Source organism: Suricata suricatta, chromosome X, assembly GCF_006229205.1.
Source record: "Suricata suricatta isolate VVHF042 chromosome X, meerkat_22Aug2017_6uvM2_HiC, whole genome shotgun sequence".
In the NCBI taxonomy this organism is placed as follows: domain Eukaryota; kingdom Metazoa; phylum Chordata; class Mammalia; order Carnivora; family Herpestidae; genus Suricata; species Suricata suricatta.
This window is the reverse complement of record NC_043717.1, coordinates 49,547,119-49,573,739: the sequence shown is the minus strand read 5'-3', so window position 1 is coordinate 49,573,739 and position 26,621 is coordinate 49,547,119. Positions and strand designations below refer to the sequence as shown.

Genomic DNA, 26,621 nt, shown 5'->3' with positions numbered 1-26,621 from the left:
CAAACTCACATTATGCATCAGGATTGAGGTAAAACATTCCCTCCTATGAAATCTTCCTTCCCTAACCTCTCACTAACCTCCTACCACCCAATGGCTCATTTAAATTAAATGACCCCTTACACATTTCCATTACCTTCTCAGCAGCAGATGAGACTGTCTCCCCCATTGAACTGGAGTTTAACTGGGTCCTCTTGGTCTCAGTATCCCCACTGCAGTGTCATCAGAGCTACAGAATGTTCTGGCAACACCAAGATAGGAAGTCCTGTTTTCCAACTAAACAGTGTGCAGACCTGTGACTCCACCCATTTCTCTGGCATCACTATAGCAGAGACACAGAACTGAGGACACACCTATAACTCAGCCAACTAGATAACTTAGCAGAATACCTTGCTCCAGTGTAGAAACCACAGGGCCAGGAACCAAGGCCCAAAGGTGTAAAAAGGGAAAATAACCTCTGTGTGAGGGTGAAGGCATTCTGGCCTCAAGGAACACTGAGCTCTTCCATCCCAAGCTCCTATGAGGGCATCCAGGCCCACTTGAGAAGGGACATGTGCCATCTCTCACTTCCTCTCTTGGCCTGAAATGTCTTGGCACACACCCTTTTTGACCCTGTGCCACCACTTCTACCTCCCACCCCCCTTAGTTACTTCCTTTTCCTTTTGCTGAAGCCAAATATAAACTCCTGGGCAGGAAATGCCTTGAAGGAGCCTGGCCCCACCCTAAGACCCAGAGAAAATTGCCTCTTACAGGAAGAAAATGGGCCTGAGAGAAGTAGCCTTTCCAAGAGGGGTCTGTTCCCTCTCTGGAAGCCAGTAGATACAGGCCTCCCTTAAACCCTGTTGCCAAAAAGAGGGCTTTGATTCTGAGCATAAAAGAGAAGGCAGGGGTATTGGCTTTGTGGGCAAGGGGTGACAACATACATGTTTAGGCCATATGGAATGAAAGGAAGGAGAATCCAAAATGGTGGTCTAACAGCTGTGTAGTGTAGAAGCATAGAGGTTTTGGGATACAGAGGGAAGACTAACAGGCTAGCAATCTGCAAATGTGGTTTTTAGCCTTGACTCTTGCTACTTCTTAATTTTAGTTGTGTTCATTATTGATAACGATATTTATGATAGTGAATGTAATTATTAATAATAATTAATATGAAACACTAATATTTACTGAGCATGTACTATGTGCCAGGCCCTGAGCTAAGGACTTTACACAGATCACATTGGGCAAGACTTAACTTCCCTGGGCTTCAGTGTTCTCATCTGTAAAATAAGGATATGGTTATAGCACTGATAACATGAGGTTTCTGCAAGTATAAAATGAGATAATATTTATGTCCCAGGCATAGGTACTTTTTATATGGTTTATATCACTGATTTTAACAACACCCCCATGGGGTAATTGCTATATTTCTATTTGACAGATGAGAAAACTGAGGCCCAGAGATAGCTAGTGACTTGCCCAAAGTCAGTAGCTAGGAAGTGGTGTGTCAAGATGCAAATCCAGGCAGTCCAGTTCCAGAGTCCTCCAAGTCCACCAAGGTAGAATACTCTTCATAAAACAGGAGAAATCACCTTGGCCATAGACACAAACAACATATATAGGGATTTTTGCAGTATGAACCCTTAGCCTGAAGTGACTTCCCATCAGTAGAGAAGACATTTGACTATCCACATCACATTTGGTCCCAATGACAGACCTGTCCAAAGCAGGCCTACTGCACAAATGGAGGAGCTGAAGCTACAAAAGGTCAGCTGGCTTCTATTGGACTACAGATGGGGACCAGGAGCTTGTCTAAATGACCATAGCCATTCTGTTGATCTGTTCCCATGTCAGTCTCCCTAGGCTCTCCCCTCCAAATCCACTCCTACTTGGTTGTGCACTTATTCAACCAGTATTACCTGAGCATCTACTTGGTGCCAACAACTATGCTAGGCACCAAGGTCTAAAACTGAACAAAAGCCAAATTCCCCTGGAGTACCTGGCCAGAGCTGCTACCAGGTCCATACTTACCAGGGAGGCGGAAGCTAAGATGGGCTGTCCTTTGAAGCACTCCCTGGAGCTTGTTTGACAGTAAGATAGCAGAGAATGAGCTCAAAAGCAAGGGAGCTGACAGCTGGTACAGCCTGGGGAATGGAAGACTGTAGCACCCAAGGGTCCTAAGATGGGAACACTGTGGGGAGGGCTAGAGCTTCTGGGCAAAAGCTTACCTCTCTATATTCCTAATACCATCATGGGCCACACCAGCTGAAGAAGGTCATAAAAGTTAATCCAGCCAGTCTCCTGCCTTCCCCTAACCACCCACACCATAATGAAATATCATTGTCAGTAGAGCTCATTATAATGTCTCTTCTTCCCTGATGCCACCCAGCACCCAGTTCTCTGCCCCCAGTGCTGGAAGATGCTAATCAGGCAGGCCTACTGCTGTCAGAACTACCTCCCCAACTTTCTCCTGATCACCCTCCCCCAACAGTACAGCTCTGCTATAGAGCATCAATACTCAGCCTTTTGCTTTTTCTCTCCTCTCCAACTGTCCACCTTGGTAGGGAAGGGGCAGGCAAGGACCTAGGGGCTATCTGCCTAGGAGTGACTGATGACTGGTGGGTACAATAAGCAGTTAGGGGCAGAAGGGAGGCACAAGCCTCAGCTCTTGTCCCCTGGCCAGGCATCTGGGAAAGGGAGAAGGAGAAGTGTGGCACTATTGTTAAGGGTGTGAGTGGTAGAGTCGGCCTGCTTGGGTTCTGATCTCAGCTCCATCATTCTCTAGCTATGGGAGCTTGAGTACCTTCTTGATTTAACCTTTCCTTACCACTGTTTCTTCTGTTTCCTCTCCTGCCCCAAGCTCCACTTTACAAAGTGGGGATGATGATAGCAGAATTACAGAATTATCATAGGAGCTAAATAAGTTCAAATGTGCCAAGCAGGTGTTATCAGGGTTACTAAAGCCTGTTGCAGTGCCATAAATGCCACTAGAGGAGGCCAGAGGGAGGGATCCCCCTATAGGTGGGTATGATCAAGGAATGCTTTCCTGGCGAAGGTGGGATCTGAAGTGACAGAGAAGTCCAGATGTAATGCCTAGGGGGCAGCATGTTTAAACTCTGCACATCCCTAGGTCAGTGAAAAACAGCAAGTGACTACTAAACAATAATAGTGAGAATTCTTTTTATATTATTGTATTTAATACTCAGCAACCCAATGAGGTAGGTACATATCGCCATTTTATAGCTGACAAAATGGAGGCTCACAGAGGTCAAGTAATTTGCCCAAAGTCACCCAGTGCTGTTTATACCAGAGCCCCTGCTCCTCACCATGACACTTTCCTGCCCCATCCATGTATACAACTCAGCATGTGTTTTGCTTCATCTCCACTCTAGCCCCTTTCCCACATGCCCCTCTACAAATGTTGTTCCCATTTAGATAGCCTTGCTCAGGTGGGGGCTGTTCAGGCCAGATGTCTGGGGCCAAGTGCTTCCCAAGCTCCGTGCTCCTAGCCCCAGCCTGACTTGACCTCGTACTGGAGCAGAAAAGCTGGCTGCAAGCGCATGTCTCACACCTCAGACAGGCCAACCTTTGGCCAGCCAAGATAAAGGACAGGAAATCCTTGGCCACCTCCCCTGGAGACTGTTTTCTCTACCATGGGAACAGAGTTGCGGCCTGGGCAGAGGTTCCTCTGTGGTGAGGAAGCTGCCGAGTCAGCCCCAGATGCCTTGGCTGCTAGGAGCCGTTAGGGGAAACAGGGATGGCTGAACATCAGAAGACCTGCGTTCTAAATCTTCCCTCTTTGGAGACTATGTCCTTCGCCTTTCTGGGCCACAGGCATGTATCAGCAAAGATCACACTGCTTATCTTACTGGGCTGCTCTTAGAACAGAATGGAATCATAAAAGTGAAAGTGCCTTGGAAATGAAAAGAAATGGGAAGACTCATCGTTTTCATCATCATCAACTGCAGAGGACAAATGGCTGAGTTGGTATTTCTCCTTGTCTAATTGACCCTTCTAGGCCTGACTTCTGGCTCATACTCATTTCCAACTTCAATGCTCCTTAAAATATCCCCTTCCCCCCACCTCCACCAGCTCATGGGAAGAAAGCATGTGGCAGGAAAACAGGATATACTGGCAGCCCCCACAGAATACACTATAGTCAACTTGTCAAAGGTGAGCACCTCCTCTCACCAGCCTTGCTCTTTGCTACAAGGACAACAAGAAGCAAGTCCTAGCCCTCGAGGGCTCCCCAGTCACGAAAGCTGGCTGGACCTGACCAACAAACAGATCAGAGAGCTGTATGAGGTGCTTGGTCCCAGGACTCTGGGGATTCACCTGTTAGAGTCACCAGAAAAAGATGATAGAGAAACCTTAACAGAAAAGCTCAGACTAGAAATAGAGAGGAGAATAAAGGGCTTCCAGAGCCCCATTTCCCATCCCCAGGGCCACAAATAGTAGCATGTGCAGATGGCAATAACGAGGCTGACAAGGGGACTGGCCCCAAATCCCTGGAGGAACTGAGGGTGTTTGGCCTAGAGAAGATGCAGGAGGGTGTGGATTCTATCCTCAGACCTCTGAAAGTCAGAGAAGACAATTGCTAGGTGGTCCTAGGGGGCAGAGCTGGGATCCAGCATTACAGAAGCAACAGGGATACAGAATTCAATCCAACATAATTATGCAAACACTTTTGGATAGTCTATAAATGAAAGCAACTGCTTTGAAACATCATGCTCCCACATAGTGAAGATGGGGGAACAAGAGCTGCACAAATATTTGGCAGGAAGATTGAGGTTCACAAGGATATTTGGACCTCTAAAGGCCCTTCTCCCCTGAGCTCTGTCTGCTTCCTACCTCTGGGGTATTATGGGAGAAAACACAAAGGTGTTTGGGGCTAGCTAAGCCCTTGGCCACTTCCCACAGAGACTCGGGATCCCAGGAGCATGTTAGGCTGATACTACCCAGGGAGAGCAGGTCACTCATTAACTTGTGGCAGAATGGGTCAGAGGGTAGCCCCTTGCGATGGATGGATACAAACATGGGGAGGGGGCTAGAGAGCAAACTGTACAAAAGCTCATGCTCAAAGAAAATCCAAGCTGTGGCAGTTCAAGGCCTGGCCAGCCCAAACTGATCAGCCAACTGGGACTATTTAGTGACCAAGCCTGGCAGAATTTAAAGCGAATTGACTTTTTCCTTGTGGATAAGCGAAAGGTTTTGACTGGGAATACATAATTTTACAGGTGGAATGGAACCTGAGAGACCACCGAGTCCATGCCACTTGCCCTGACGATTTTACAGGTGTGGAAACTGAGGCACAGAGAAAGCAATGTCTTCTCTAAAGTCACTCATGTAGAGGCAGCTACAGAGAAGCACAACCAGATGCCTGGCTTTCTGACTCTATAGTAGGCTTACATGGTGAATGTTGGTTCCTTCTCTTCTCACTGAAACTGCAGAAAACTGCTTGTGGTCCAAAGCTTTCCAAACTGGACCTGTCCTGACCCTTCTCAATTCCCACTGCTTGTCAAGATACAGGCTCTTGGAGGAAGGTCTCCTCCTCTACTATGGAGGCCTCAGCCTTATAGCAGCAGTGTGGCTAACAGTTTATGCCCCTGCCTTGTGCACAGGAACCCAGAGCTGTACTGAAAAGAGACACATGCACATAGCCCCACTAATGGGACAGGTCCTTTGGGTGGGCATTCAAATTGACATTAGGGGCTCAGGTGTTCCTGGAAACATCCCCAGCCTCTTCTGACTCTGATGCCTAAAATCCCCCTTACCCCACTGCCCATCTGAATCCCTATCAACTCAAAATCCCTGACCCTCTCAGTACCACCCAAATAAATGTGTGTCCTTCAGTAATGTTAACAACAGCTTCTGTTTGCCCAAACAAAGACAAAAGGGTAATTGGCCCCAGAAGTTCCTGTGAAGGAATGTTTAATGTCCTCTTGGGGGAGGTGAGGGTTTATATGGGATCCCCTTAAGGGCTGGGGTGGACAGGGAGTTACTTAATGGCCTTTCCCCAGAGGTGACTTTTCAAGTTGGTTATTATGTGGCTCAATCATTAACCAAACAGTGGCAGGACCCCAGGCTTGCTGGAAAGGAGCCACTCCTTTTTCAAGGACAGCCCAAGAGCAGGAGGCTGCAGCCAGGGAGAGCACTCGTGGGGTCTTTCCATCCCTCTCACAACCTGCTCTGGGGCAGTGGGAAGAGAGGCCTGGATGAGGGAAGCTGTCCCTCAGCTCCACATGGGGTGGAGAAGGGCTGGCCCGGATGTGGAGGAAGTCAGCACACTTACTGAGGCGGAGGGAAAAGGGAGACAGTGAGGGTTTTTTATCATGAATGAGAAAGGAAGCTCCAGGTTAGGCCTTGGTGATTAGGTGACAAGCTGGGAAAAATGGCTCATCCTGAATGCATCCTGTTTTGCTCCAAAGTGGCCTCAGGAGCCAGGGGAGAGGCCAGGAGGAAAGGAGCCTCCCAGGAATTCTCCCAGGCCTGCTGACCTAAGGCTCCTGGGTGGCCCTGGAGCTGGCGAAGCAAGTGGGAAAGTTTACCCCATTTACTGCTTGCGAAGCAAGGCACAAAGTTTCCACAAGAAGCTTCCACAAGTCAGCCTCAGTAACTGCAGCCCCAGAGACCGGCCAAGTGCTATAAGATGCGGAAGCAGGACTCTCTAACTGCTCCAGCTCGAACTTTCCCTGGGCTTCTCTTCAAAGGTTCAGCTCAAATGTCACTGCCTCACCTCTGTCAGCCACCTTCCCCTCACTCAAAAGCAATGGCTCCTAGTCAGGCCTCCCAGGGCAAAACAGCCCCCTCAACAATTGGAAGGATGAACACTGTCAGGATATTTGATGATATTAAAGGGCTGTTTTAGATGTGCTAATGGTTCAGTGGCTATTTTTTAGAATCCTTATCTTTTAGAGATATATACTGAACTACTTACATATAAATTGGTAAGATGCCTGAGATTTGTTTCTAAATAAGAAAGAAGGTGAAGGAGGTGGAGGTATTAATAGTCAAGATTGGCCATGGGCTATTGGCTGTTGCAGCTGAGTGATGAGTACATGGGGCTTATTACACTAATTGTCTCTACTTTTATGTATGTTTGAAAGTCTTTATAATCTTTTAAAAAGTCCTCACTGAAGTAGACACTTAATACGCCATACACATTATTTATGCCACTAACCCTCAAACTAGATGGTAGATTCCCTGAAGGTGAAAGTTACACTGTGTCCTCCACAAAACATAGCCAAGCCTGAACTTAATGACTAATAATTTGTATAGCACTTGGTAGTTTACAAGGCACTTAGCCATGGATCCCCCCGTTTAATACAGTGAAGTGGAAAGAGTGGAGAGAAACCAAGAGTCTGAGAGGTCACTAGTGGAACAGCAGAGCTTGGATTTAAACCTCACATATCCAGGGGTGCCTGGGTGGCTCAGGTAGTTGAGTGGCTGACTTGGGGTCAGGTCATGATCTTGTGGTTGGTGAGTTCGAGCCCTGCATCCGGCTCTGTGCCAACAACTCAGAGCCTGGAGCCTCCTTCAGATTCTGTGTCTTCTCCCTCTCTCTGCCCCTTCCCTGCCCTCTCTCTCTCTCTCAAAAATAAATAAATACTAAAAAAAATTTAAACTTCATATAGCCAGATCTCAGTCCCCTGTGTTTTGCCCCATACCTCCCTGGACTCCTGAGAGCCTGAGGAACTTAACATCCAGTTCTACAGTCCCTGAGAATTGGAGTAAACAGGCACAACAATTGTTAATGTGTGAGCTCCCAAGGTGGAAGGCTGGGGAAGAGGAGACTTCAACACACGAACACAGCATTTGAGACTGGTGACAGACTGATTCAAGGATGGTCCCTGCTCCTCACCTACACCAAAGACTTCAAAGATTTCAAGTCACAGGTAAGAAGAGCCTTAACAAATACTTGACATCAGCAACTGTGTGCTCAGGCCTATGCTCAACTACTTCCTATCCTAGAGCCCTTGCATTTTTGAGATCTCTTATCTCTATTATATCTAATAACAGAACCTCAAGAGCCCAGAGCCCAGGGCCCTGACACTTGATCTTACCCAAACTTGAAGCCCAAAGGAAAAAAAAAACATATTTTATACAAGCCAGAGGCAACTCCTTCCTCCAGCCAAAGACCCCTTGCCCCACCTTCTTGAGAAAGGTGGGGGAAGAGTCTGCCTTTGTTAGGCCTACCATCTATTGAGCCTGAACATTTTCCTTGGCTAGAACAGGGAGCTCCAAGAGTGTTCTAGCAGAAAAGCACGGGCAGCTGCAAGCGCATCAACTAGAGACTTCATCTGCTCCTCCCTTTGGAACCTTCTTGTTTTTGTGTTGTTGCAGGGATTCCTATACCTTGCTGCATGGGTCCTCTGCTCCCTCTCCAATCCCTAGCCCTAAGAATAGAATTTTAAAACTTCAAGAAGACAGAGAGGGTCAAAGTTCAGGCCTCTTTGGGCCACTTTCTTTGCTCTTATTCTCAAACTCTGGAGGTGTGCCCATAAGGAAGGCCCTTCCATCGGCCCTGCCCAACTCATGTTCCACTCCTCAGCACTCACACAAGATACACAGCTTCTTTGTGCACCTTCTGCTCCTCTTCACGCTCTAAACACCTCCAGATATCTCTCAACAATGTCTCCCTTCCAGGTGGGGGAGGGGAGCTGCCGATGCATAGGGAGGTTTAGCATACTTCTCAAAGAGTTGCTTAAGAGGTGGACAGAAGGCAAGCGAAGAGGGGAAACAGGATTCTATTCATGTGGTGTTTCCTAGGCCTGGTTACAGGAATCCAGGGAGCAGGAATTCTAACCCTAAACCTAGAACAAAACTGGACAAAGACCAAATCCTGGAAATGAGGACCAAGCCCAGAATGTCCATTGATATGGTAGCTGTGGCTTTAGGGTAAAAGAGCCCCCAATCCCCAATACCATCATTCCCATCACACTCTTACCCACTTGCCCTGTCAACCATTCATAAACCGCCTGCATCCGTGCCTCTTTCCCTATGTCCTTGGACACTCTGCCTTCACATACCCAGATAGAAACTGCCTCTCTTTTATTCTTGGCAGACGTAAATGTGGGGAAAATTCAGAGAGCAATAAGACAAGATGGTGGGTGGTGACAGCAACCCTTAGAATGGAGACATGAACAGGTCTCACAGTAGGAGTCAGGGTTTGAAAACAGCCCTGGTGGGATTCATCACCTTCTCCTCCTGGGTGGGCAGACCTGGGCGCTCCAAGTGGGAAAGAGACAAGCCAGGCTTCTCCAGCCCAACTTCTGGGGTCCCCGGCTCTGACTTGGCCCCACTTCTCTCCACATTCAGTCTGACTGTAATCCTGCTCACCCTTCCCACCACTACTAGTTACAGCTGGCTTGGCTGCATACCACCACAGATTTCCATCTGCATATAGTTCCTGTCACCCCAAGCATCTCAAAGACAACCTCCCACCATGTTACAGATCACCAAATGGAAAGAGACTGGTTTTTTAGATACTGAAATCCAGCTCACCACCTGAAGTGCAGTTGAAAACACTGTGGCTCCCAGAAATAGCATGACTCATGAATTAGTGGCTGAACCCCAGTTTCCTGAGTTCTATTTCAGTGCTTAAGTTTAAAGAGTCTTGAGGGGAGAAAAATGGAGAGAACCCCAGCCTACCTAATTTGGAAATCCCAAAAATTTCCATTAAAAGGCTTTTCGTGAGAGCTTCTGTAATCCAAATCCATTTTGGACTACATGGAGAAACTGAGCCCTGAAAGATGCGACTTACCCAAAGGTTTTTGCTTAATCCCCACAGCTACCTTAACTACCAGGAAAGTCTAGAGTATTTCTCAGAAGGGAGGACAGTGGCCAAGAGGAAAGCCCATGGGGCCAGACTGGGGTTTTCTGGAAACGCCCTCAAACGCAGAGGAAGGAAAAGGGTAGGCGAAGTGGCGCAGAGCCCAAAAGGCCTGCCACCCCTGCCTGATTCCAGTTCCCCTCCAAAGCCCCACAGCTACGCCTCCTGACTCTGGCCAGGCCCCAAGTAACGGGCAGAAAGCCTCCTTCTACTACCCGACTTGCGGATCTTCCCTGGGGAGAAGTGCTGTCAGCGGGCTCAGGGGATCCCCCAGTTTCGGCGACTCCGACCCCAAATCCCAGGGGGGAAGGTGGCTGGGCTTGCTTCCTCCACCCCTCCTGCGTCCGCCGCCCAGCCGAACCGCTAAGAGAGGGGCCGGGCCAGAGCACGCCAGAGACTAGGCCAGACAAGGTTGGCCCAGGAGGCCCCGCTGGTCCGGATTTCTCCCTGCCGTTACCCCAACTCCTACCTGGAGGCCACGTCCACCACTTTGGGTTCAAAACCCTAACACAGCGACCAGTGGGCAGGAGGAGAGTGCTGGAGGGACTGTTCTGTCCGGGGCACGCGCGCAGCCTGGGGTCGGGCGGAGGTAATGGTGCCAGCCAGAAGAGCAGCTGCCACGGCTGCTTAGCTGTTGTCAATCCGAGGCCACTTCTGGCGCAGGTGGGGAGGGATCCGCGGCGAGTTGGGCGGCAGGGACGCCCCGCCCACCTACAGGACCCTCGACCAATGAAGGCACAGTCCGGCCCACCGGACTCCCCAGAAAGTAGCCCAAATTGTGCTGTGCTGGGCGGGGCTCTGCCTTCTAGCTCCTCCAATATCCACGCCCGCTGCCTCTTCCTCAGGTCACACCGCTAGTGAGGAGGGGGTAGGCAGGGAGCCAGAGGAGCGACTGAAAGTGAGGGAGCGAATTGGCCAGACGCAGAGATTATTTATTGGGCTCTGTCTGTGCCTGGAACCGTATGGGGGATTTAAATACATGTACCATGAGCACGTGAAGATTCAGTGGCTTGCTGAGGATAATTTACGGGGATTTCAGAAGACAACGTCAGTGAGATCTCTGATTAGTATGGGCAGTCAAGAAAGAATCTTCGACATTAAATATGTGAGCAAGAAGTTGCCATTCCCACCTTGCTCAGGCCCCAGCATTCTGCAACTTTCCCACTACCCCAGCTCTCTGTCTCAAGTCCAAATGCTACCCCCGCGGGGAAATGCATGGAAAACTTGGAGCATATGCATTAATCATGGAAGGTGAGGGCTCCCAAGAGTGTGTCAGCGAGTACCATCAGAGAGCTGGTTTAAATTCAATGATAAACAGAGTGTTAAGATTGATCTCTCTTGCCTTTCCTCACAAAGGTCCAATACATGTTCACAACCATGATTTCACTGTTGAATTGAGGACTCCTATTAACTGGGGACTTGGAGTACTCAAGCTGCCATGCCATCCAGTCACCATCTTCCACATTTATTTACAAATACAGAAACTGAGAAAAGATGACTCGCTCAAGTTGACCCGCCAAATTGATAGCAGGGATAATACCTGCACATTGGTTATTTTCTCTATACCTAACAGGTGGAAAGCAGGCATCACATCCATCTAATTTGTTTGCCAAAGTACCCAACTCAGATGAGCCCAATAATTCATGTTTCTTAGCACAGAAACTTTCTTAAGGTCACCCAGGCAATGGCAATGACAGACATAGCCCCAGGTGTCCCCCTCCTTTCTGGTCTTCTGACACCCTGGAATTCTCCCACCTTACTTCCCTATTGGCTCTGATGAGAATCAGAGGAGAAGTAATGAAGCAAGGCTACCTCCAGTGACTGGAGCTGGCACTTTAAAATGAGCCATGTACCTGTGTGTCTTGGATGTAGATGAGGCCTGTAAAAGAGAACTCACTTCTGGAAACAAAATCTTATCCAGAGTCAGGAACTCCTATGATGGGTGGGAAGGTAGATGACCTCCTTCCTGAGGCTGCACTGTTATGTTTGTATGCACCCATAAGGCTTTGAGTTGGAGCCAAACTTATCTTGCTTTTGAAAAATGCTAAAAGGATATCCTATAGCTTCCCTAAGGGCAGGAAACCATGCCAGAGCTGATTCCATTCACCTCATAGCACAAGCACCAGGCACTACTATGCCTACAGTAGTTTCTCAGTAGTGTTTGCTAATGGGTGAATGAATGTTGAAAGATATTCCAGGGACAACCTGAATAAATTGCATTCATAAATAATGACCGAATCTCACTTACCTTTTAGTAGATAAATTTTACTTAATTAGATATGAAGGGCTCTGAGACACCCAGTTATACTTTTAAGGCAATCAAAGCAGAAAACTAAAAAGGGGAAAACTACAGAAAGTACAAAAACTACAAAAAAGCACATAAACTACAAAAGAGGCAATTGCTATAATTAAGTAGAACAAGAGCTTCACAGTGCCTGGCATAGAGTATGTGTGTACTCAATAAAAATATCTGTTGAATGACTAAGTGAACACAATAGCCAGAGAAAGCTATAATCCTAATATTTGCTATGTATATTGTGACATTGTACAATGGCCCAATCAATAAATAAATAGAAATGTATTTTAATGTTTATTTATTTTTGAAAGAGAGGAAGAGAGGGAGGGAGAGAGACAGAGCACGAGAGAGGGGGTCAGAGACAGAGGGAAACAGAATCGAAAGCGGGTTCCAGGCTCTGAGCAGTCAGCACAGAGCCTGACATGGGCTTCAAACTCATTAACTGTGAGATTATGAACTGAGCCAAAGTCAGATGCTCAACTGACTATGCCACCCAGGTACCCCCCTCCCTAAACAATCAATAGCCCAAACAATGTCTAGGCTGTTTCTTTGGGTCTTTTTTTTTTTATTTTATTTATTTTTGATACAGAGCATGAGAGGGGGAGAAGCACAGAGAGAAGGAGACACAGAATCTGAAGCAGGCTCCAGGCTCTGAGCCAGCTTCTTTGGGTCTTTCTTAATCTCCTTCTCTTATCCCATGAGCTTCAGAAAGGCAAGAACTCAGCCTCTTTAAAAGGAGATAGCTCATTCTCTTCAGTCCTTGCTCTCTGATCTGCTCCCATGCTCTGATCTAAACCAGAGTTAAATGGAACAGATATACAATAATAGTGCCTGGAACAGATGAAGAAATAGTAACTTTTCACAATCTCCTTTCTGGGTTGCATCTGGAGTGGCTCTGGTGATAACTGGAGCCTTTAGATCCTGGGTGTCCCTTTTTCCACACACACCCACTATTTATTGCCTGTATGCTGTATAGTGCTGCTGCTGTGGCTGTTGCTACCCTGGATGCCAGCTCAACCATTAAGCAAAGAAATGTAGAGTGTGTGACGGCAGGCTGAGGGCAGATGGGAAAGCCTTGGAATGCATGTATGCATTTCCATGCCCTAGACTTGGGGTTTCCATCTTTCTACCACTATGAAAGCCCAGCTGTGTCATACAAAGAGCAGTATGATGGATTCTGGAGCCATACAGCCTAAGAGCAAAGCCCAGTTCTGGTAGGTACTATCCAACTTTCTGTGCTTCAGTTTCCTCACCTATAAAGTGTGGATGATAATCACAGTCCTGACCTTATATGGCTGTTGAGTGGATCCACTGGACTAAATCCCACTTAGAATGGTGGCTAGTACATAATAAGTGCTCCTAAGTGTTATATTAGTGGTGACAGAGTAACTGAGCAATGGAAAAAGCCCTGGATCAGGAAGTAGGAGAGTTGGGTTTACTCCCAGTTCTACCATTTTCTGGCTGTGTCACTGAGGGGGGTGTGGTTGTACCACCAACCATCAGTTTCTTCACCTGTAAAATGAGGGTAGAGCATAATCCCTACCAGGCAAAACTAAGACAATGGAAATGAGTATGCACTGTAAAGGGCAGGTAACAGGATAGCACTGAAGGTGTTAAACAGCTCAGTTTTTTTCCAAGGCCAATTGGCCCTTTTCTTCTTTGAGATGGTAGAGACAAACTCCATGTGCTGTTACAAGCCACATGGGTCCCAATAAGTGCTGATCTGATCTGGACTTATAACAGCTCTCACACCCCTCCCCACTGTGGTGGGGACCATTTCATAGCAGGACGGTTGGCTTTACTGGCCACTCTCAAAAGTACCAGAGGTTTTCTGTTGCAGGCCATTGAAGCACCCCCACTATTCCATCAGGGAATGCCTCAGCTAAAATGAATAGATGGGGGTCACCCTGGGCTGAGCATTTGGTGTATCTGGCACAGACACTCAGAGCAGGATGTCCATTCCCACCCTCCCATCCCATTCCTGCCCTTCAGAAAACACTCATAGTATGGTGAGGAGAGATCAGCAAAGGCAGGTCAACTTCTAACACAAATCCTCTCACCTTGCCCCACTCCCATCCCCAGAGGAACCTTCCTTGTGCCCCTCAATAGTCCCCTCTACCTGACTTAGTTTCAGCCCTTGAGCTTTCTCGTTCCTGACTAGGCTCAGTGTCCTCATCTAGAAAAAAGGGCTGGGTCCTATTTTCTTGGGTACCCTCTTTCCATAACATTCTCTGCTTCTGTAAGCTTCTCTGTGTGTTCTTGCAGGGGTGAGGCTCACAGAAACCCACTATCCATGTGGCTTCTGAAGAGGAAGGGAGTGCTGGGGTTGTGAGAGCCCTGTGAGGATGAGGAAAAAGAGCAAAGTAAGAAAAAGGAAGGAGGAAGACTGAAGTGAAAGGCAGAGAAAGAGGGGATGGGTGCTGAGGCCAAACAAGCCCAGAAGTCTAGAGACCTGCCCCCCACCTCCAGCACTGCCTCCAGCTCACCAAGTGGCAGTGGACACACAGAGCCCATGAACAGAACTCAGGATCCTGCCCACTTGTCTGGGACTTTTCCACATGTCCCTCAGGGGAAACAGCTCTCAGAACAAAACTGAAAGGGTGAAGAGAAGATGGAGGAGAATGAGAAAGGGAGCTTTTCCTTCCCACTCACAGGCTACCACATCAGTCCACCATGGCCTGGCCTAATGCTGCGACCAGATATAGTGTCCACAAAGTTGGACAGCTGCTGGCAGGAGGTGAGGGAGGGGGATTAGCTTTCACAGGCCTGCCCAGTGCCTGGCCCAGTTCAACCCTGTGATTATGGGTCTCTGGGGTTTGGTAATTCAAGCAGACAGAGCCATCCCCTGGCCACCTGCCCTGTCTGTTTTCTCTGACAAATAGCCCTCAGTGGCCCCTGGATAACATCAGAGGAGATACAGGATGTGTGGTATGGCTCGAGGGCCACTCAGCTGAGGGTGTGGGCTCTTGTGCCCTTCCCCCTTCTGTACTCCTATACACACACACACACACACACACACACACACACACATTCTAACTAAATAAAAACTCTGAGCTGATCTTCACCAGGGCTAGGGCTTCCCTACACATACACATCAAACCATCAGTCAACATGGGTACCCAGGCACTGACTGGGGGACTGGAGCAGAGAACAGGGCAAGTAGGCCCAACAGCCAGGGTCCCTGTCTTCTGGAGCTCCCATGCCAATGGAAGAGGCAACAGCTGCCCCCAGATAGAGAATACCCAACCCAGGCAGGTGGGCTGCCAGTTCTGGTCCCAGAGATCAAGGAGAGAGATGACAGTCAGGCTCCCAGGTTGGACACCTATCTCTGGATCAACAGACCTCCAGGGAACACCAGGAAAGTAGCTCCTGGGCCCCACCCCCACCAAGGCTCCTGCAACAAGGGCCAGGACACTGCAACTCTGGCTTTTACTCTGCTTGTAAAGCTCCTCTACTGAGGAGCTGTGTGACTTGGCTGAGAACCTTGCCCTGTCTGGGCCTCAGAGTTCACATATGTACAATCAGAGAGTCTGCTTTGAGGATTTCTGTGGACCCTGCCCTATAAATGTGTTCATGATCCATGACAAACCCATTTCGAGAAATCCAACGCATTTTGCTATTTCCACCCTGCTATTTGGGCAGCAGCAAGGGAGGACTTACTGGGGAAAAGGAAGGAGCAGAGCCTAGGGAGTTTTTTAACTGCTCAGAGAAATACATACTTTTTCCATTTTTAAAAAGACAAAGTGCCAGGTAGTCTGGGAGACCCGCTGGAGTCACAACACACTCCAGCAATTTAGGGGCTTTAGGCAATGCAAGATGATTAACAAGGTGCTGCCAGGGTAGCTGGGCTGCATCATGCAATGAGGGGACAGAGTGAGGCAACAAGGGTCGCTTGGAGTGAGAGGGGGTGTGTGGAGCTACCAGCTAGGTAAGTAAGACCCAAGGATAGGGAGACAAAAAGAGGAATAGAAGGGCAGACTGTAGGATGAAGTAAAAATATAAGCAGAAGGTCAGACATACAGTAAGACAAGCAGACCAAAGGGTGGAAGTGCGAAAGCAGAGGCAGAGACAAAGAAAGTGCTGGAGGAATAGGGGTAAGGGACCTACCGTTTATTAAATGCCTACTATGTGTAGACAACCAAAATGTTGCTCTTCCTTGAGTGGGGGATGAAGGCAGAGGGAGACAGGTGGGTGGGAACGAAGCCAGATAGACAGGTGGGATAAAAGGATAAGGCACCATGAGAAAGAACAAGAGCTGGCTAAGAATTTGAAAAAACCCAGCGGGTGGGGATGGAAGGTCTGAAAAAAGGAGCCTGCCAGGCAGAGGTGAGGTTCAGACAAAGGGACATAGGGCTAGTAGATCAAAACGGGACTGGAACCAAAGACGAGGAGGCGAGGGGTCTCAAGTTTTGCCTCGCCAGAAGGCAGCGCAGCACCCAGGCTCTCGGCAAAGTGCAAGCCTAGCCCTGACCTCCCGCCCAGCCCGCCCAACCCGCCCATTTCTGTTCACCTGGTTTCCAGCGCAGCGCCTCCCATCGTGTGCTCTTCACACCCCACGGCTTCCAGGGCATCCATGTCCGGGACTTTGGGAGCCGCAAGGCTGGCTCCCAGTCCCCTGCCTCAGCCATGTTTTCAAGAGTGAGCCACTCCCTAGAGGAGCGCTGCGCCTCTGGTGGTCACACCCGGACTAAGCCTACAACTAGGGCTGCGCCTGAGAGAGGGAGGAAGGAGCTAAGGGAACGACTGCCTGGATTGCTCCACCCCTCCGTAGTAGCGACTAGAAAGTTCCAAGCCCCCACCTTGAGCAGGACACTACCCTTCTCTATCCCACACTAGCCTCAAGTCATTTAGCTCAGCTAGGGTGCCTCTCCCGTTGCCATTGGGCCTCCTCTTCTGGGTTGGAGTCACCCTTCGGCCTTTTCCACACTGGCCTCCGATTTGAGGGGTGTCTCACCACTGATCTCCCTCCTTTTTGCTGTCCTATGCCAGTGCCAGTTAGTGTCTTCCCCATATCTCACCAACCACTTTACAAGGCAGAAAACCTTGTGCAACAGCCAGATGAAGAGGGGACCAATGGCTCCAGGTTGGCCCACTCCAAGCTCCAGCTTGGCACACTGACTCCCTCACTGACTCCTCAGCCTCCTCCAGGCCCTGTTTTTTCACTACCCTTCTAGCCCTGTTTATTGTCTGTCTGACAGAACAAGAAGACCCAGAGTTCTAACAAGACACCTTGAAATCGTTTTAGTACCAAGAATATCCTAGACCTTATGAGCACAAGCATTGCTTTCTTACAGACTCTCTCACATTAGAGAAGCAAAACTGAGGCCCAAGGATGTAAATGACTTGGTCACCACTTCAGCAGGAACAATAATGTCTGTTGCAGTGCTGTTATGAGGATCTAAAGCAACTGAGCATGGTGCCCAGTACAGAGTAGTCTCCATGAAAAAAGGCTAACTTTTATTCTCAAAGAAATTGGCACTGAGGATGTACCACAAGAAAAACATTGACCAGGACCCTAAATTACATGACCCCTTCCCTTAAACCCTAGCCTCCATCCATAGCAAGGAAACTTGCATTCCCTGTTCAGGGATGGTAGGGAGTCTCTATCTATCTTTGTTTACAATGAAGGAAAGGCAGAAAGTGTCAGCTCTCAGACCTGGTCATTTCCACTCCACTTGTGGTGGTGGCCAGTAAGAAGGGAAGATTCTAATAGTGGCGCTGCACTAATTGGACAAAGCCAGGGCCATTTTCCCTCTCTGAGCTTCCATTTCCTCATCTGTAACATGAGCATAATCCCATGACTCAATCAGAATAATGATAAGGGTATACGCAGGTGAAGACAAGGGCTCAGCACCACGATTTATGAGGGATAGGCTAGGAAAAGGAAGAGGAGTTTTTGAATTGATATGTGCTTGTTTGCATGAGATTTACACTCACCTTTCATAGACTCAGTGTCAGAACTGTAAAGGAATGAGAGATTAACAAGTTGATTTCCATGCCATTCACCCTTTTACCCAGGATATGCTGGCACACAGTAGGTGTTCACAAAATATGGAAGGAGTATGTTCTTCACATGGGGAAGAGAACTTGCCCAAAGCCACACACTGAGTCTATTTAACAATCAAGTCAGATCTCCTGTCTATTCCTCCTTCTATTAGGCCATGCAACTTAATGGAATTTCCCCCCCCCCATATGATCATAAATCAGTGGGGAACTCATTCCTCTGCTCCAGTACCCTTTGGTCTATCAGCAATTCTCACTCTGGATGAGACCAGCCAGGGTAAACAGCCACTGGGAAGTGGCTGTCTTTGTCCAGCTTGGTACTGCCAAGCCTTTGACATCTGAGTTTCCAACAGCCCTTACACTGCCTCTGCCCCAGGGGCAAGTCCCTCTCTGCGGAAAAGGATGCCCAAGTCAGTTTCCTCCAAGCACAGGAGTTTCCCTTTTGCTTTCTTGTGGGGTGGGAGTACAGGACACCACAGCCTCTCAGTGCAGCAGCCTAGAAGGAAGTGGTGCAGCAGCTATTTCCTACCCTGCTAAGGCATCTCCCTCCCTGGCTAGTCCCTCCCATTTCCTGAGTTCTGCTGCTTCAGCCCCAGCCAGAATAGTGATATGAAAGGGCTCCCGGTTTTTGACATGAATCACAGAAGGTTGGAACTGGAAAGGACCTCAGAGTTCATTTATTCCCACCTCTTTCCCACTGCAGAGATGCCCTCTATTAGCAAAGAGGAAGGGGGCATGTGATCTAACCTCATACAGCTTCAATTTCCTCCTTCATACAATAAACATGATGATACCTACCTAACAATGTTGTTGTGAGAGGGAATGTGAGAATGGATTTGATAAAAGCTAATGTGCATTGAGCACTAACTCTATGCCCACTATTGTTCCAAGTGCTTTTTGGGGATTCATCTATGTAATTTTTACCACAACCCACTAAAGTAGATGCTGTTATTATTATCATCATTATCATCACGATCGCTCCCTTTTTATAGATGGAGAAACTGAGCGATGACAAAGGTAATATGACTTGCTAAGTTCACAAAGCTAATGAGTGCTAATGGCAGAACTTGACCACTGAACCTCAGGTTTCACGCATATAATGGCAGTGATCACCCTCACCTCAGAGAATAATCCATGTTAATGTTTCATAAGCTTACATGTGTCTGTGTTACTGGAACTTTTGTACCCAAAAGTACCCCACCCCAACCTAAGGACTGAGGGGAAGAATGTGTAGAAACCCTGAAACCCTCACCCTGCAGAGAATGCCTTTGAAGTCTCCACTCTTATTTTAAACATCTACTTGAATTTCCTGGTTAAGTCTGGTACACATCCATGTTGTTGTCTTATAAAAATGGGTGTTTTTCTCCTTTAAGCCTTTGAGGAAAGTTGACACTCCAGGAAGATGGGCTACATTCGTCCTGGGCATTTTTGTGTTCTAAACCACTGCCCTTTACCCCAGGGGTACCACATACCTGGCACACTGTAGACCCTTAGTCACTGGGAAGAGCTAGTGTTAATGAAGTGCTTATTATTTGAACCAACATTCTAAACAGTTCCAAAATATGATTTACTCATCATGACAATTCTATGAGGAGGTATAATTATTCTCATTGCCCTAATTTTCTAGTGGGAAAACTGCAGCACAGAGAGATTAAGCAACTTATTCAAGGTCACACAGTTTGTAAGTGACCACTAGGCTTTAAACCCTGGCAGCCTTTGGGGCACCTGGGTGGCTCAGTTGGTTAAGCATCCAACTTCAGCTCAGGTCATGATCTCATGGTTTGTGAATTTGGGCCCTGCATCGGGGTCTGTGCTGAAGGCTCAGAGCCTGGAACCTGATTCAGATCTTGCTGGCCAAATGCACTTTGTGGGAAAGTAGAAGGAAATTTGGGCACAACTCTGGTCTCAAGTCCTGCTTCTATTATTCAGTAGCTGTGTAACCTTTGGCAAGTTAACTGAACCTAGAAAATGGAAATAATTTTTTTCTGCCCTGCAAACAAACACTAAGATAATGGATCTGAGAGGCTTTGTAAGTGAAAAATGACCCAAAGCAGAGACAATGGCAGTGGGAGTGCTACTTTAGCAGTGTTTTGCAGCTTTCCAATTGACGGCAGACAGGTGAGAGACCTGAGCCTCAGCCTCTCCCCTCTCTTGCCCTGCCTGAATATAATTCTGGCACAATCATTAGCCTTTCCTCAGCCTTTGTAAAACTGGAAGGAAAATCCTTAAGCCCTTGCAGCCAAGTCTTATAAGGGTTGCTGGATGTGAAGCAACAGTGTATATGTGTATGAACTGGATCAGCTCCAGAGAAAGGGATCTCTGAGCACTGTGACTCTCAAAGCAGCCTTGGGTTTGAACCAGCTTTAGCACTTACTTCATGACATGTCACAACACCTCTCTGGGCCTCAGTTTCCTCACTTATTAAGTGGAAACAATAACACCTCGCAAAAATGTTACATGGATCAAAAGTGCAGGTATAAATGAGATGCCTTTATCAGTGGCAAGATTGCCTCTTTGTCCTTTATCCTGTTTCATTGCTTTCTTCTTGCCCTTGAATCATATAGGCTGCATAGTTCAAAACTTCATTGACTCTTTGTGCCTTTATCTGGGTCCATCTCTAGTCACCTTCCACCCTAACTCCCCGGCATTAGTACATACACCTTTATCTTGGTCAAAACTTGCAGAAGTTCTTCCTCTTCTTCCCATCATCTAGTGGGGTACAGCACATATCTCACATATCTCACACTATGGCCCAGGGGTTCAGGGCTCTGCGCATTTGAGCAACTGGCCTGGCCATGAGGAAAAGCTGCTCTTATGTCAGAAGAGTAGTTTGCAAGTTAAGGGTCATTAATCGGTCTCCTGCATCCCCACCTTCTTGTGTATAGTCCAAAGGGCCAGCAAACCATGGAAGTGGGGAGGCTTTGTTTACGTCCATCACTTGGTATGTTCCACTGGGATTCTACGCCAGCACATGAGGGAGTACCCAAATGGTGAGAGCCTCCACAGAAGCCCAGCCTGGAGCTGGTGGGTCCTCAGAAAGTATCCACTCCACTCCTTCATGGTCCAGATAAAGATCTTGAGGCCTACCAAAGGAGGGTCAAGCAACTCATGGCCCTGCACCCAGGCTTTGCCCTCCAGTATTTGCCTCAGGATGATTCAGTCTTCTAGAGCTCTCATGGGTCCTGAGTTGCTCAAATGATTAGGTCAGAAGAGGGGATTCCAGAGAAGTCCCAAAGTTCTTCTATAATTTCTCCTCCATGTGGTGTTCTCAGGTACACCATGGTGAAGTCTAGAAATAAAAGTTGGCAACACAGTATAGGGGCACCTGGGTGACTCAGTTTGTTGGACATCCAACTTCAGCTTAGGTCATGATCTCACTGTTCGTGGGTTCGAGCCTTGTGTCAAGCTCTGTGCTGACAGGTCAGAGCCTACAGCCTGCTTGGGATTGTGTGTCTCCTTCTCTCTCTGCCCCTCCCCCACTTGCTCTCTTTCTCTCTCTTTGTCAAATATAAATAAAAGCATTTTTAAAAAGTTGGCAACACACAAGTTCTTGGATAAAAAGTAGCACACCTTGAACTGATAGGGACACCCACATCAAGATCACACCAATGATGAGAGGAACAACTGGGGTTTAAGTCCACGCAGTTTGGATCTGGGGCCCTCATTCTTCCATCAGTACAACTATTGGTTTTCAATACATATGTAGCTATTTGTATTCTTCTTGTGTTCTTATCATTTTCATTGGTAAATTATGTTACCCACTCCTCTGTAAAATGGGCTGAGTTCACCTCAGAATGTGTCTGTGTGCCTAAAATCAGATCGTGGCTGTATAGTGAGTGCATTCCCACTCTGACAACCAGCCCAGGCTGTATGGTGCCCTCGTGTGCCAAATCTGAAGCAAAACCTACAGTCTTGGGTCACTTTTCCATACAACACAGTGGGAAAATGCTGCATCTGCTAGGAGAATAAGGACTGGCTTGCATGCTTAGAGTCTAAATGGAACTAGGCAACAAACCTGGTGGGAACTTAGAAAGTTCTAGATGTCCTTCATGCAACAAGACTCTACCGACTGCTATGCACACCCTTTACTGAGCCTACCACTTTAAATATTTTCCATCTGCTTGCTTTAGTTTTCATTCTCCCCTCTTCTCCTTTTCTGGCCCCCTCTATTTTTCCTCTTCCTCTCTCCTCCCTCTCCTTGCTCATCAAGACTCATAATAACTTGCTAAACCACAATCCTCATGTTTCTCATATTTCCACCTTCCAGGAGAATTTTGCAGTTGGTCCAAACTGCTTCTCCTGATTGAACCCCCCTATCTGCTCACATTCATCTCTTTTTGTGTTCCACACACTTTCCCCAGGTTAGTTTCCTCAACTTGAGTCCCCTCAGCCCAGAGGTTTCCCTTTTTCCTCCTTAATTTGGCTGTCAGATCCAATAGCTCCCTGGGAAAATCCCTTCCCTTTTCTGGGTCTCAGTTTCCCCAGCTGCTAAAGGTTAGATAGTGATTGGACTAAACGATACCTGATGAGCTTTCCAGCTCTCATTTTCTACCATTCTGCAGCTGGTCCATTTAGAAAAAAATGGAGTCTTCTTGGACAACTGGGTGATTCAGTTGATTGAGCATCTCACTCTTGATTTCAGCTCAGGTTATGATCCCAGGGTCATGGGATCCAGCCCCATATCAGGTTCCATGCTGAGTGAAGAGCATGCTTAAGATTATCTTTCTCCCACTGCTCCTGTCCTCTGCTCACACATCCTAAATTTAAAAAAATGGAATTCTCTCTCTCTCTCTCTCTCTCTCTCTCTCTCTCTCTCTCTCTCTCTCTCTCTCTTTCACCTATATTTGTATCTATATCTACATCCACATGGTCACACATGGGGAACTCCAAAAGCATTAAGTGGGCCAGCATCTGAGGAACTGGAAGCTGAGGGAGGTAGAGGCTGGAAATAGCACTTGTAGGATTTTCAAAGTAGAGCATGATTTTGAAAGGCAAGTAACTTTTCCCCTTCCCTTTCCTATGGTCCTCTGTTAGGTTTGTCCTGTTAGACCTATGAGTGCAAACATATGGTATCTGTCCTTCTCTGGAGAGTGAGGGACACAAATCATGAGAGACTATTGAATACTGAAAACGAACTGTGGACTGAAGGGGGAGTGGGAGGGAGGGAAGGGGGTGATGGTCATGGTGGGGGCCACCTGTGGGGAGAAGCACTGGGTGTTATATGGAAACCAATTTGTCAATAAACTATTATAAAAATTACATTATAATACAAAAAGAAAGGCAAGTAACTTTAGAAAAATGGTCCTCTCAGCTGGGCTTGTCTCCAAAGGAAAGTCAAAGAACCATGTGCCCAGAAGCAGGAAAGGAGTAAAGCACCAACCTCTGGGATTCAGTTCCACATCTCCCATCATTCACCCCCTGCTTGTTCTAGACAAGTTTTCGGAGCTAAGGGTAATGGGAACTCAGCCCCAGTGGACCAAGGTTTCTGTTCTCAAGGTGCTTACATTCAAGTTGCAGACACAAGCATGGAGATAAATAGAGCACCCCTTACAGTTGCAAAAAAAAAAAACTTTTATTTCTTTTGTCTCATGTGGTCTTTACAATAATTCTGTGAGATAGTAGGAGAAGGATTGTTATTTCATTTTATAGAGCAGAGGACTGACAAAGAGGAGACAGAATTCACACAAGCTGATCTGACTAGAAAATGGAGAGCTGAGGCACAAACATAAATGTTTAGTCTCCAGAGCCATCACTCTGTCCAAAGTAACATGCTCTGGCATTTTCAATAGCTTTGACAATAGGACCTTTCCAGGAAGCTGCAAAGAAACCCTCAAACGGTTGTTAATTATGGAAAGTGGGAATGAGGGATTATAGGACTTTGGCTCTCTATTTTATATTCAGACATACAGATTTAAATTTTTCCTTGGAGAATGTATTTTATTTCTAATTCCATATGTGAAAGGAAATAGCTCTAAGATGAGACAGAATTTGATCCATACTATAAGACAGATACGTAGCATGCTGGGGATTTGATGGGGGAGGCAGTAGTATTTGAAATGAGCTTTGAAAGCTGGCAAAGGTCTAAAGAGGCTGAGATGGGGGTGGGGAGTCTCAGAATCCCAGATACTGAAGCAGTCAGCTTTCCAGCTTAGCAGCTGTTCTGACTTCTGAGACAATGAGCTGGCCTAGAAGGAATTCTTCCTGAACAATTAGGTGTATATAGTGGGCAGGATTTCCTTTCCCTTACCTCATTTTATATTGTGAAGTACCTGGGTCAGAGCTCAGGGCTTGGGAAACACCTGCTTTATCCACACACCCCTCACCTGGACTGTGATCCCAGATTTCCAGTCCAGCAAGACACAGCAGACTTACAAAGACAACAGAGCTCCAGCCAGGCCTCTTCACATGCTTTTCACTGTTTTTCACTGGGGCCCAGTATCAAACTATCAGATGATCAGATTGATCACCTTTTTTTTTTGAAAATTATGATCAACCACCTTTTCTGTTAAGGATTATATAACCATAGTGTGTAGGAGGTCAATGGCCTTAGTCTACACTTTCCAATATCTTCATTTTAATGATGAGGAAGTCAGGGCCTTGAAGGAGAAGATACTTTCCCAAGGTCACATAGCTTGTTAGCAGCCAAGTCATCATGCCTGGTTGTACTTTAGCCCCTACTGACGAAAGACCCTTGCTATGAGCCAGGCCACCAAGGAGCTCATTGGCAGACAGGAGAAAGCAAGCACGTTTGGTCTTTGGAGACCTGAGATGTGTCCAGCACATCTGCTCCTTCCATCATTCCGCCAGAAGTTGCCTTCTGGCCTGTGCAAATGCTTCCTTGAAGTGGGGGTGGAGCTCTAGAGTCATGATTCAACATTGACCTCCCCATCCCAGAGGCCCAGAGGCCCAGAGGCTCATTCCTGAGGCCTCAGCTGCTGCCTTCTTAATCCCAAATCAGACTTCTAGGCTGCATAAAATATCTTTCCCTTCCCTCACCCTACTGCCAAGGCTAGTCATGGTGTTCATTTTATAATCTTAATAACTATTATTTGCATGTTGCCTAAGAACTAATAAAGCACACTATTTTTAACATTTAAGAAAATTATTGTTTTTCAATTTTTGTTTAAATTCTAGTTAGTTAACATATAGTGTAATATTGGTTTCGAGTAGAATTTAGTGATTCATCATTTATATATAACACCCAATGCTGATCATAGCAAATGCCCTCCTTAATGCCCATCACCTATTTAGCCCATCCCCCCACTACCACACTTAGTTCCCACAACAACCCAGGAGATGAATATTGGATCCACATTTTAAAACTGAGAAAACTGAGGCTCAAGGAGATAATCACACAGCTAATAAGTGACACAGAATTCAGACCCAGAGCTGTCTGAAATCTCCAAAAACTGAGTTCTTTCCACCACTTTAAAGCTGCCTTTTTTTGCAGCCTTAGGTGGATGGAAAGGTGCAACAAATAGTTCTTGAGCACAGTCTTTCTGTGAGGTGCTCTGTATTGTGCATGAAGATACAGAGGGGTGTGAAACAAAGTTTCTACCCTCAGGGAACCCACCATTTCAGTTAGTGCTTCTCAAACTTTTGCACCAAACTACCAAATGGCTGAACAGAGTGAACTCATTCCCCACACATCCCCCAAAGAGCTGGAGAAGCCCATGTAGTCAGCCACAAGTGTGAAATTTCTTTGAGGTCTCCACTTTTATCTCACAAATTCAGGTGAATTTTGCATGCTATTCCATTACATATACCTGTGTTTGTTTTAACATAAAAACAATGCTCCTCCACCCAGATCTTTTACGAAGAATGAGCCATCCCAATCAGATGTTCTGGAAAGCATTTTCCAAGAAGAGGTTCTGCTTACTTCTGACCCAAGAGCACACATATTCCCCTTTGAGAAACAAGAGACAGTGGTACATTTTTGGTTTTGGAAGCAGCTGTTACTCTGCAGAACTAATATTTTGGTAAAGATATTATGTGTGCGTGTGTGTGTGTGCATGCATACATCCATGTCATATGTGTTCATGTGTGCCTATAGAAGTTCCAAAAGTGACCAGAACTGTTTCTTTGCAGGACCATGTTTCTTTGGCACACGAATGATCCCCATTTTTACTCTGCCAATTACCTGTCAACTAGTCATGTTTCTCAATGCAAAAACAAAAACTGGAAAGGACCCAAGAGGTTCTAGGAGGTTTTCTTCTTTCTTTTTATAAAGAGATGGCTTTAGTTTCATTTATTTGTTTGTTTGTTTTGAGAGAGAGAGAGAGAGAGAGAGAGAGAGAGGAAGAGAGAGCAGGGGAGGGAAGGGGCAGAGAGAGGGCAAGATAGAATACCAAGGAGGCTCTGTACTGACAGCACCTACATGGTGCTCAATTTCACCAACCATGAGATCATGACCTGAGCCAATATCAAGAGTTGTATGCTTAACTGACTGAGCCACCTGGGTGCCCCTGAAATATTTTTATTTTTCTAAAAGACCTTTTGCATTGGCTCTTTTGG

General features: G+C 47.0%; 1 protein-coding gene across 3 annotated transcripts in view; it reads right to left on the bottom strand.

The window, feature by feature from the left end:
• Window positions 1–16,713, bottom strand: part of STARD8 (StAR related lipid transfer domain containing 8) — a 39,520-nt gene extending 22,807 nt beyond the window's left edge. The window contains exon 1 of one of the 3 annotated variants that reach the window (XM_029930539.1): window positions 16,615–16,713. In XM_029930539.1, the coding sequence (XP_029786399.1) occupies window positions 16,615–16,675 (61 nt within the window). In that variant the 5' untranslated portion in view covers window positions 16,676–16,713. Of the gene's footprint in view, window positions 1–10,277; window positions 10,511–16,614 lie in introns of those variants that run through there. The other 2 variants (XM_029930542.1, XM_029930541.1) reach the window with 2 other exon arrangements.
• Between the last annotated feature and the right edge of the window lie 9,908 nt (window positions 16,714–26,621).